The sequence below is a fragment of the Ursus americanus genome, chromosome 14 (genome assembly GCF_024610735.1).
Source record: "Ursus americanus isolate L20-20 chromosome 14, mUrsAme1.1.p, whole genome shotgun sequence".
Taxonomy (NCBI): domain Eukaryota; kingdom Metazoa; phylum Chordata; class Mammalia; order Carnivora; family Ursidae; genus Ursus; species Ursus americanus.
The window spans coordinates 32,517,678-32,530,498 of record NC_142140.1 but is presented as its reverse complement, the minus strand read 5'-3'; the positions used below and the strand labels follow the sequence as shown (position 1 = coordinate 32,530,498).

Here is a 12,821-nt window from a genome sequence, read left to right as displayed (position 1 = left end):
TAGAGTGTAGAGTGGGATGTCGGAATGCCTTGGCTGCTCTGCTTCATCCTTGTGAGACATGTGGAAAAGAGCTAGGTTGAGCGCTCCGAAGCCTGCGATGGAGAGGGGACAAGATGTTCAATGGAAGAATAACCCCGATAAAATTAATTTTCTTTCTTTGACAAATCTACTCCTCCGAAACTAACAATCAAAATCCCTCTCTACAGGCACATGGACCTTACTAGGAATATCTTTCCAATTGTGACAACCTCATCATTTATCCTACATTCTGAAATTATTCTAAGCACATGCTACTGTGTATTTTTATCTGCCTTTTTATTTATATTTCCTGCTTCCCTCAGTAGAATTCTGCAAGCTACAGAGGGCAAGGCCAGTGTTTCCTTGGTCCTTTGCTAGCCAAATTTACAAAATGCTTTTAACCATTCTCCATACAAGATTCCTTACCTGTGCATGCCGCTGCTTCAGGGCAACTGTCCACGCTCTGCCTCTGAACTCTACTGGATCTTCTAACTTCTGACCGTTTGAATCAACTTTTTAATCTGCCACTGTGCCCTTGAAGTTTTGGCTTTTGCCCCAAGTCTCCATAGCTATAGGTCAGTCTGGCCGATTCATCCCTGTTCCCACAGCACCACCACTCACTACCACTAGCCAAGCCCAGGTTATAGCACACACAAGTGTTCTCTTCATCCACTAGGTACACAACATCTGATGTCTGTCCCGCAGCAAGATCAATTCTTTCTGGTGGGAGTTTTAGAAACTTCTTAACTAGTCACTATATGCATAGATTTTAATTTCTGGGAGTATTTCAATAGAAAATGAATGTGTTTGATCCTCAAAATACCTTTGCAACTCTGTCATACACTTCCATAGCCATAATCCACTTGCACAGACCCTCAGCTGCAGAAGAAGCTTTAGCAATCTTAGAAGCATCGAATTCAGGGTTTGTTAGGTATTCACCACGTATCTTCTGCATAACAGTCACCTATACAACAAACGTTTCCTTCTTAAAATTTCAACATATATCATACAATCATAAGATGAAAAAATAATCATGCATAGTAAAACATTGTGTAAAAAAGTTATTTTGTCTTTAAAAACCAAAGTCAGTACTTTGAGGTGATTTTAAAATAAGCATAATTGTAGCAGAAACACAAGTCATATTTGTGGCAAAATATGAAGGTTTACAGATATCGAAGCAAGACGTTTCCTCCAAAAAAAAAAAAAGACTGTTGGAGATTGGGAAAATATGTGGAAATGAGAAAAGAACAATTAAAGCTTAATACAAGTTTGAATGGAAAAGTGCACTCTCCTTTTTTTTTATCTCACATATATTTGTGTTTCAGATTTATGAAATTATTATAAAACGGAGAACTGTTTCAAGTTAATAATACACTAAAACAGTAATTCATTAAATGACTTTCAATGGTATGAAGGAGTGGTTTTATGCATTATGAGAATTCATAATATAGTTATAATATTCCTGCAGTATTTTAATCCTAAAAATGGACTGTCTTATGTTTTATATAATATTGCATAATGTTAAAGATCTTATACACCTTGGCAAAGTTGTATTAATATAAAAAATCCAATGAAACTCACAGGAATGTTGTCCTTGTCATATTCTCTCAATTCTCTTAAGAAATTCATATCTCCCAGAAGCTTTTTGCTAGGTCCCCAGTAATCTAATATCTATAAATAAAATTTATGGAAACTTGTTAAATATATAATTAAAGATGCTCAGTATTAATTTTTCTTCTTGAGGTTTAAGGTATATTATCCAGAGAAACAAAATACTTTCAAAACATCAACTTAATCTCTTCGGAAATAAAGAGACTCCTCTCCCTAAGAACATACTAAATACATCAAACATTTAAGATATGAACATAAACTTAAATACTGAATTCATTATAAAAAATTATACGTTGAAAGGCAAATGATGCAATTATTTCTCTTTAGGAAATGTAAGAAAAGCAACTAGCATAAATACGATCAGAATTTCATATAAGAAAATGTATTATTATTATTCCTAGTTTTATTTTTCTTTACTCTGGACTCTTTCAAACCAGAAAAGTAGTGCTACAGACTGAAAGTGTCTCTTATCCCCACCATCAAAATGTGTACATCGAAACCTAATCCCCAGTGTGATAGTATTTGGAGACCGGGTTGTGGAGAGTTGATTAGGTCATGAACGGGATTAGTGTCCTTATAAAAGAGAGCTCTCTTCCACTTCTGCCATGTGAGGACACAGCAAAAAGAAGGCCATCTATAAACCAGGCAGTGGCCCCTCCATCAGACACTGAATCTACTGGAGCCTTGATCTCAGAATTCCCAGCCTCCAGAACCGTGAGAAATAAATATAAACCACCCCAGTCTTAGGTAACTGTAATAGTAGCCCAAAGAGACTGAAACAGGTAACAAACGTTTTTCTTGTGGACGACCTCCTCACCCAGCTAGGCTCGCCAAGTGAGATGAAGAAGAGAAAGAAGACAAGGATTACACGTCACTCTGACAGTTACGGGATAAAGCAGGTGGTACTTGCGCTAGCAAAGACGTTAAGTAACTAGCACAACAGTTTTTTTCCTCATTCCAGAAGCCTGATAGGTAGGTAGGTAGGTAGGTAGGTAGGTAGGTAGGGGTGTGTGTGTTATAAATGAGAATGACTTGGTAAGGTGAGAGCTCATTTATTTATCTCAGTAAAGGATAGAATGCACACACACCCCTCAATTCTCCAATTCAGGAATTCAAACCTAGGTACTAAAAAAACCTGAAAAGAAAATAAGTCCATAAATTTAGTTTAGGATGGATGCTACGCCTTCCTTTTTAAGGGATATAGCCTTGAATAATAATCATAATAACAACAGCTAACATTTATTGTCTGTTTATAAAGCTTTATACATAAGAGCTTTGTATGTATTATCTAACTACATGTATAATCTATATGTATCTATCCATACATATGATCTATATGTATCTATCTATATGTGTAATCTAATCCTCACATTATCTTTGTGAGGCAAGTACTATAATCTCCAGAATTCCACAGAAGTTAAGCATCTTGGCCAAGGTCACACTGCTAATGGGACAGGATTTCTGAATACAAACATTCTGGCTCTAGAGCACATATATTTTTTTTAAAGATTTTATTCATTTATTTGTTAGAGAGAGAAAGAGCACAAGCAGGAGATCAGCAGCCAGAGGGAGAAGCAGGCTCCCTGCCGACGGAGCACCATGCAGGGCTCGATCCCAGGACCCCGGGATTAGGACCTGAGCCAAAGGCAGATGTCCGACCAACTGAGCCACCCAGGTGTCCCTAGAACACATACGTTTAACAACTTTACTATACTGCTTAACTCAGCAGAATTTTCTGAATGCTCATATCCACATAGGTGTTCTATCACATATTTCAGAATCTTAGCTGGAAAAAGCTCACATACTTCCGTGTTCAATCAATCCCACCCCATGATAGCAGGTAACCTGCACAGACAGAAAAAGAAATAGAAGCAACAGGAACCACATTTTTCTGATGCTATACTGCCTTAGCTTTACCATGGAATACACGTAGATAATGTTTTCCATACTTTATTCTGAATACGTTCAATCTGGAAAACAATGTGTCTTCCCTGAACTGGATACCGTTGACATTTAATTTGATAATAGGTGCTGTAAAGTGTTCTGTACATTCCTGAATATGATTTAAATCTCTGTGTAGTCTCTTCAATAAATGGTGCTGGGAAAATTGGACAGCTACATGCAAAAGAATGAAACTTGACCACTCTCCCACACCATACACAAAAATAAACTCCAAATGGATGAAAGACCTCGATGTGAGACAGGAATCCATCAAAATTCTAGAGGAGAACATAGGCAGCAACCTCTACGACATCGGCCAAAGCAACCTTTTTCATGATACATCCCCAAAGGCAAGAGAAACAAAAGATAAAATGAATTTATGGGACTTCATCAAGATTAAAAGTTTCTGCACAGCCAAGGAAACAGTCAGAAAAACTAAGAGGCAGCCCACGGAATGGGAGAAGATATTTGCAAATGACACTACAGATAAAGGACTGGTATCCAAGATCTACAAAGAACTTCTCAAACTCAATACATGAGAAACAAATAAACAAATCAAAAAAATGGGCAGAAGATATGAACAGACACTTTTCCAATGAAGACATACAAATGGCTAACAGACACATGAAAAAATGTTCAAAATCATTAGCCATCAAGGAAATTCAAATCAAAACCACACTGAGATATCACCTTACGCCAGTTAGAATGGCAAAAATAGACAAGGCAAGAAACAACAATTGTTGGAGAGGATGTGGAGAAAGGGGATCCCTCCTACATTGTTGGTGGGAATGCAAGTTGGTACAGCCACTCTGGAAAACAGTGTGGAGGTCCCTTAAAAAGTTAAAAATTGAGCTACCCTATGATCTAGCCATTGCACTACTGGGTGTTTACCCCAAAGATACAGACATAGTAAAGAGAAGGGCCATATGCACCCCAATGTTCATAGCAGCATTGTCCACAATAGCTAAATCGTGGAAGGAGCCGAGATGCCCTGCAACAGATGACTGGATTAAGAAGTTGTGGTCCATACATACAATGGAATATTACTCAGCTATCAGAAAGAATGAGTTCTCAACATTTGCTACAACATGGACGGCACTGGAGGAGATAATGCTAAGTGAAATAAGTCAAGCAGAGAAAGACAACTATCATATGATTTCTCTCATCTATGGAACATAAGAACTAGGATGATCGGTAGGGGAAGAAAGGGATAAAGAAAGGGGGGTAATCAGAAGGGGGAATGAAACATGAGAGACTATGGACTATGAGAAACAAACTGAGGGCCTCAGAGGGGAGGGGGGTGGGGGAATGGGATAGACTGGTGATGGGTAGTAAGGAGGGCACGTATTGCATAGTGCACTGGGTGTTATACGCAACTAATGAATCATCGAGCCTTACATTGGAAACCGGGGATGTACTGTATGGTAACTAACATAATATAATAAAAAAATCATTAAAAAAAATAAATCTCTGTCTAGTTATTACCTTGCCTCCAGTTCCTGAAGGATCTGAAATTTTTTCTGGTTTTATATCTTTCATGACACAAATAGCAGCCATAACTAATTTAACACCAGATGGAGGATTCTTCATTGATTTTACAATTGTAATGTCAGCTGGCTAAATTGAAAGAAAACAGAGTATCTTCAGAACAGTTTATTTTTAAATAATGAGAATTTAGAAAATAATGTTGGAGAATAATGGAGCATTGATTTTCATTTGAAATTATAATTGTTTTTGGCTTTGCAGAATTATGAAATAATAAAAGAATTTAAATTTAGCACGGATTAAGACCAATGGTTCTCAAATGTTTGGGAGTTCATAGATCCTTATGAGAATATGACAGCTATGAATCCTCCAGAAAATACATTTTTGCACATACATAAAAATTTGCATACAATCACATACCAAGCTCATACACTGACCCACATTAAGAACCCTAATTTAGATAAAGACTTAATTCTATATTTGCTTATACAGTAGTTTCACCAAAAAAAATAAATAAATAAAAGTAGAGGTAGACCTTAATTTAAGCTTATTTCCTCAAAAGGTATATATTGTTATGACAGATGTAATAGATTCATTTACTTATTATCCACTGCAATATCCTTCTGACATCCTTTTCAATTGTTGGAAAGCTAACAACTATATATCTTAGTTCCCTATAGAGTTGTGGGTGGTCATTGGGTTCCACCATCAGATCACTTGAATGATACCAGAATTCTGACTGAATAAATGGGGAGATGGGCAGGGTATGAGGCGTCTCATTGCTGATACAGATTACAGTGAAGTGGTGAGGCTCTGTAGGATGGCTCTGCGGGCTTCTGACTCAGGATCATTCCTCTGCTGACAATTTCCAGTTTGGCTCTGTGAGTCATTCCTGGCAGCTCAGCCTGGAATCTGTTTCTTTAGCTCTTCCAATAATTGTGCAATCTATTTACAAAATTGCCTAAAGAATCCTTGTCTGCTTATACTAAATAGAGCCAATTCTCTTCTCTGCAACTGAAGTCTACCTCATATAATACAGTACCTGATACCAGGAAGGGTACAAGCAATGGACTCTCAATGAGAGGGGAACCTAATACCAATGATCTGAACTGGTAAGGTGTGAAGGCAATCAAGAATCCTGTGCGTTTCAGAGGATGGAATGCTGAAAGTCCATGGTACACAGTGGTAGTTACTTAAATTAATGCTGATGGTCGTCTAGAAAAGAGTGCCTAGTAAAAAGAAGGTTTTGCCAGAATGAGTAGCTGCTACGATAAATGTCTAAGGAGAGAATGAAGAAAGACCACTGGGTAGCATGTGGCTTTTAAATGTGCCAGAGAGCAGACAGGAAGAAAACAGTAAGCTCAGCGTTTTAAATTCCTGGCTCACAGCACAATGAAAGCACTAGACTTTTCCATATATGCCCTAAAATAATATACCTTATAACTGCAAGGCTGATATAACTGACAATCAGAGTTTGTTCCTGTGAGATGCTGAATTATCCATAGGTTGAACTCACCATCTTGTCAGGAACCTTACATAGAAGTTAGTAGGATGGTAAAGAATGGGTTCTGAATATTCTGAATGGCCTTCTGCACTGGGCACTCATAGTCAACAGAAGCTGTCTCTCCTGCTCTGTTTGGTGAGGTTGTTTTGGTCTTGCCTAAAGACTCTGGAAAAAGTCATATACCATGCAGTGTAATGCAGACAGCTGCCACTCGCATCTGTATTGGGAAAGATCTTTAAGTGTTTCCAGACAGGCATGTCTGGGAGGCTGCAGGAAGGTAGCTACCTCCACACTCTACTTAACATATGCCTCCTGGTCCGTGTACAGGACTGCTTTGGTCTCTTGGAGACCGTTTGTTCCATTCCTACTGAAATATCCTGAATGAAAATCACAAATAACATAGGAACAGCCAAACCATAAGGTAATCATGTATTAGAGGAGAATGGTGAAGAGGCAAGTTTCGTTTGGACAAAAACGATACACCACCATCCGGTGGGACAGAACCAGACCTAGTGAACCAAGAACCTGTGCGGAGTTTGTTGATGGAACACTAGGTAGCGAGTGCAAACGCTTGCCTTGAGTGTATCCAGGGCAGACAGCGCTGCTTCCAAGGCTGGAATCGCTTCGGCGAGGTCACTCTCACACTCGTTTTTCAGAACTTGGGCTTCTTCAGCCTTGCCACTGGCTATCTCTTCATCTAATTTCACGAACTTTCTTTTTGCTTCCACTTGTGCAGACTCTATCTCGATAATCTAAAGAAGGAAAAAATTAATTCCTCCAGCATCCTACTTTTTCCTCCATCCTAGGGACAAGAGTATGTTTGGAAATTAGGGAATCCAACCCATCATGTTGAAGAGCAGGAGGTCCCAGGATAAAATGAGGAGAAATGCAAATACATGTGATCTAACTGGATAATGGGCTTCCTCCCTCCAAAATCAACACAACGGGGGCACTTTGCTGGCTCCGTCACTTGGGCATCCGCCCAACTCTTGATTTAGGTTCAGGTCATGGTCTTGGGGTCACGAGATTGAGCCCTGTGTCGGGCTCCAAGTTCAGTGCAGAGTCTACTTGGGATGGGATTCTCTCTCTCTCTCTCTCTCCCCCTTTACCCCCCCCCCCCCAGCCAACTCACTCACTCGCTCACTCAGTCCTTTAAAAAAAAAAAAATCAACACAACTCACATGGGACTCAGTGAGATAGCCAGTTAGTAGAAAAGGGTAAGGTCCCTAAGATCTAGTAGTGGCAAAAAAATTAAGGGATATTTTCAAGGCTAATTTTACATATTTCGATTGTCTTCTGACATCAGTTTTAAAACCTCAGGATACTCTACCTGCATCATATGTGCATTTTCAACTTTAGCTTCCTCCAATTTGGGCTGTAATTGGACAAGCTCCATTTTCATTTCTCCAACCTAAATAGACAGTTTGCCATTAAGTTTTCACAGTGACAAGAGCTACAGAGGCTAAACACAGAAAATCGAAATTTAAAGGTATCATAAGGCATCAGGGCCAGAAAACCTTAACTTTTCCTTTCAGTTCTTTATATGATAAACAAAACCATGAGGGTGTGCCAGTTTTCTTCACAAAAGACTTTATCGTCCTTGAGTATATGACAGAGCAGTGAGAGAAAGCAGTTGTCGCGGAGGAAGTGCAGATAGAAAGAAGGTGGCAGCTTGGGGTGTCCCCTATTATACTATGTGCATGTAATACAATGCATACAGATCACTCAAACCTGTGTTGCTTCTATTGAACTAATGCTAATAAGTATCACTAGCACTTGACTCATTAAAAACACACACGATCTTATATTTAACCAGCTATTACAATAAAAAAAGGCAACCCAGGCTTATTGTATTCTCTCCAAATGTCAAAAACTTAAGAACAAGGGCTCCTGGGTGGCTCAGTCAGTTGAGCATCTAACTCTTGATCTCAGCTCAGGTCTTGATTTCCGGGTTGTGAGTTCAAGCCCCATATTGGGCTCCACACTGGGCGTGAAGACTACTATAAAAAACAAAACAAAGCAAAAAACTTAAGAATAAAACAGGATGTGAGGGGCGCCTGGGTGGCTCAGTCGTTAAGCGTCTGCCTTCAGCTCAGGGCATGATCCTGGTGTTGTGGGATCGAGCCCCACAGCAGGCTCCTCTGCTGGGAGCCTGCTTCTTCCTCTCCCACTCCCCCTGCTTGTGTTCCCTCTCTCACTGGCTTTCTCTCTGTCAGATAAATAAATAAAATCTTTAAAAAAAAAAAAAGCAGGATGTGTTTGAGTCTGTGTGGAAACTTAGTGAATTTCTCTAAAACTCATGTTACTCATCTGTGAAATGAGGATCATTAAAGTGTCTACCTCATGGAGTGGTTATGAGGAATAACTGAAGGAATGTGTATGAAGCACGTAACAGTGCCTGGCACATAATATATTCTTCATAAACTGTAACTCTCGTTATTTATGATTTCCTATATTTCCCGTTATATGTTACCCTTTTGAGCAGCTCATCAAATTTACCTGAGACTCAGCAAAAGCTAATTTGTCAAGCCCATTCACGTATCGCTGTTTTGCTTCCATGATAGCTTGTCGCCTCTTAGTCAAAAGCTGTCGAAATGAGGCAATAAGTTCAAGATAAGAAGTAGCCGTAACATAGTTATGTCGTCCTAGCTCCTGCAAGAACCTAAGACAGACAGATAGCACATCTTACTCTAAGTAACAAGTCGCACAAAATAAGAGGTGTATTCAACATGGCATCAACAACAAATCTGGAGAATTAAGGTTAATTTTATTTAAGAGCTGCTGCGTACCTGAACTTTATAACATTCTAAGAATTCTACACATAACCATATCCTCATTTCTTGTCTGTAAAACATCAAATAGCAGTGATGTGTTTAAAAAGCACAAATCACCGAAGATGGGTATCAAAGGTAAACAACAGCAAGAAAGATACAGGGCTTTTTACATGTTTCATAAGCCAGGAGGATCTAATGCTATAAAGGGACCCAAGATACCGTGTCAGCTAGGGAAGTATAGTAGGGGAATTGCAGATAGGATAGCAAGGGTGAGTCATCATTCTTTGCACGGCGTGTCACGTTGGCTGAATGGGGTAACCAGAAGTGTAAGGCAACTACACATACACACGGAAACAACAGAAGCCAGGTTTTCTCAGGGCAAGTACACAGAGTAGGTAGAGCCCACTACTGGTACAACTATCAAAGCCAAGCATGCTGCCAGGCTGTATGATTCTGGGCAGGCGATGGACTATGAGCACTTGGGTTTATGCGCTTTTGAAATGAGGATCTCGGAGATGAACAGAGGTAAGACAGATACTTTTGAGTTATCCACAGCCAGCTAGCTCTGCTTTTCTGAAAACTTCTATCCACTGCCTCACCAGCAATGTTTGTTCTATGAAACCTGCCATCTTTTTTTTTTAAAGATTTTATTTATTTATAGACAGCGAGAGAGGGAACACAAGCAGGGGGAGTGGGAGAGGAAGAAGCAGGCTCCTAGCAGAGAAGCCCAATGTGGGGCTCGATCCCAGAACGCCGGGATCATGCCCTGAGCTGAAGGCAGATGCTTAACGACTGTGCCACCCCGGCGCCCCTGAACCCTGCCATCTTAACGACGGCTGATTAGACCAGGGTTGGGCACTGGACACAAGTGAGGCTGATCACATTCTGGAACAAATTCGGCAGAGGGAGATGGAAAGGGCCCATCAGTCTGCCTAGAGCTGAAATTGCAAGAAGTAAACCTGAGAATTGACAAGCAGACTGTTTCCTCCATTTCCGCAATGGGAAGGGGAAAACTCAGTCTTTCAAATACCATATGATTTCATTTATACGGGAACCTAAAAAAAAATTAATTCGTAGAAATGGAGCACAAATTGGAGGTTCCAGAGGCAGGGGGTGGTGGGGGGAATGGGTGAATGTGGTCAAAAGGTGTAAACCTCCAATTATAAGACGAATAAGTTCTGGGAATGTAATGTACAGCATGGTGACTATAGGAAACAATACTGTATTGTGTATTTGAAGCCTGAGAGAGATCTTAAAAGCTCTCATCACAAGAAAAAAAATGAGGTGATGTTAACTAAACTTATTGTAGTAATCATTTCACATTATATACACACATAAAATCATTATGTTCTGCAACCTAAATTTATGCATATCAATTATATCTCAATAAAACTAGAAAAAATCAAAGAAATTAAAAAAAAAAAGGAAAGAAAATGCAGTCTGCAAAGAGAAAGCAGCAGATGCCTAGAAAGAAACAGGGATGAGAAACAGAGGAAAAGTATTTCTGGATTTAGGATGAGTTTCTAACTCCTGTTTCCAGTTACATTTGGGATCCAGCTGTCATCTTTCTCTTAAGCTTGTGAGACACCCCTGTATCTTTATCATAAATTCTCCCTTTAGATTAAATAGTTTTCCATTACTTGCAAGCCTAGGTCCTCACTAATTAAGTGATCAGAAATATTTAGAAGACATAGAAATTCTATTGAAATTTTGAGTTTTCACCAAAAGAGACATGTTAAAATACAAGGCATTATTGTCATTTTAAAGTTTAGTAATATTAACCTTTCTGATAGATCCATAATGGTAGTGTGAAAGTGTTTGCAGATCGGAACTATCTCTCGCCTTTCAACCTCAGTAAGCTCCAGTGTTTCTAAGAATTTCACAGCTACAAGTTCAAGGGCATCTTCAGGCCATGGCTAAAAATAAGAAAAAAACAAGAAATTTAAGATGAGTAGTTCCACTCCAGCTATGTAAGTCTCTTCCTGTGAGAGAAGAATTTGAGGTTGAGAACATTAAAACCTTAATGGGGAAAACAGAATTGGATGGGCTGAGGTCACAGGTAAATCCATGAAAGAGCTCACAGAGATTTTTATACTAAAATTAAAGATAACACAATATAAAGGAAGGGTCAATGATATTTACATATCAAGGATATACTACACTGCTTTCCTAGACTCTTCCACTTGGACATCAAGTAGACACCCCAAATTTAGCAGGACAATGGCAGAGGTTGCTAGTAGCCCACCTAATACCTATCAGCCCTTTAGAACTCCAATTTTATGCTAGATAGCAATATGCCCAGATAAAAGACCACATTTCCTAGATTTCCTTGCAATTCACAGGAGATAAAGACATATAAGCAGCTGTTGGGTGGAGACCTCAGGGAAGACTCTTTAAAGGGTTATGTAGAGGGGCGCCTGGGTGGCTCAGTCATTAAGTGTCTGCCTTCGGCCCAGGGCATGATCCCAGAGTATTGGGATCGAGCCCCGCATCAGGCTCCCTGCTCCACTGGGAGCCTGTTTCTTCCTCTCCCACTCCCCCTGCTTGTGTTCCGTCTCTCGCTGGCTGTCTCTCTGTCAAATAAATAAAAAATCTTTTTTTTTAAAAGGGTTACATAGAGCTAGTGTGTGTCCTTTTTGCTCTAACTTTCTATTATTCTACTTCTTGCCTGGGACACAGATGTGGAAGTTGGAGCTCCAGCAGCCACTTTAGACCATAAGATGAATTTAAGGGTGGAAACCACATGCTATGGATAGTAAAGAAGAAAGAACCTTAGATTCTGATGACTTTGTTAAGCCACAAAAGCCCAATCTGTTTATCTTCAGATTTTTTTCTATGAGAGAAAAAAACTATATGTTTAGTTTGGGTTTCTTTTTTAAAAAAAGATTTATTTAATTATAATTAATTAATTAATTATTTACTTGAGAGAGAAAGAGCATGCAGTGGGTAGGGAGAGGGTGAAAGTGTCTTAAGCAGACTCCTTGCTGAGTGCAGAGCCTGACACAGGGCTCCATCTCAGGACCCTGAGATCATGACCTGAGCCACAGTTAAGAGTCGGACACTCAACATACTGCACCATCCAGAGGCCCCTAGTTGGGTTTCTGTTCCTAGCAATCCATCATAATTCCTAACTGTTATAACACCCAAAGCTGAACTTTTGAGTTTCTTCTTCCCAACTGTGCTTCTTCTCCAGTCTTCCTTGTTTCAGTGAAATGGTTCCTCTGCTTTTCCTGGAAAATGACGGCTGTGCTCCTGCCTCTGGGCCTTGGGACTTGTTATTCCCTCTGACTAGAACCCTCCTCTCCTAGATCTGCATGTGGTTCTCCTTCACATCTCTGCACAAAGGCCAACTTACTAGGAAGGTCTTCCCAGAGCACTTGTCCTAAAACACCGTTCCCTCTCTCATTTCTCTTTCCCTTGTCCTGAGTTTTCTTCTTAGCATTTATCAACACACAACATAAATGTTTTTTGTTCATTTGTTCATCATC

At 39.7% G+C, this 12,821-nt stretch overlaps 1 protein-coding gene across 1 annotated transcript in view; it reads right to left on the bottom strand.

Moving 5' to 3' along the window:
* Positions 1–12,821, bottom strand: part of DNAH12 (dynein axonemal heavy chain 12) — a 191,437-nt gene that overhangs the window by 56,637 nt on the left and 121,979 nt on the right. Inside the window, exons 46-52 of the mRNA XM_045807406.2 lie at positions 11,116–11,249; positions 9,059–9,221; positions 7,890–7,970; positions 7,135–7,311; positions 5,056–5,187; positions 1,600–1,689; positions 842–982 (exon numbers count right to left, since the gene is read on the bottom strand). Coding sequence (XP_045663362.2) covers positions 842–982; positions 1,600–1,689; positions 5,056–5,187; positions 7,135–7,311; positions 7,890–7,970; positions 9,059–9,221; positions 11,116–11,249 — 918 coding nt within the window. The remainder of the gene's footprint in view (positions 1–841; positions 983–1,599; positions 1,690–5,055; positions 5,188–7,134; positions 7,312–7,889; positions 7,971–9,058; positions 9,222–11,115; positions 11,250–12,821) is intronic.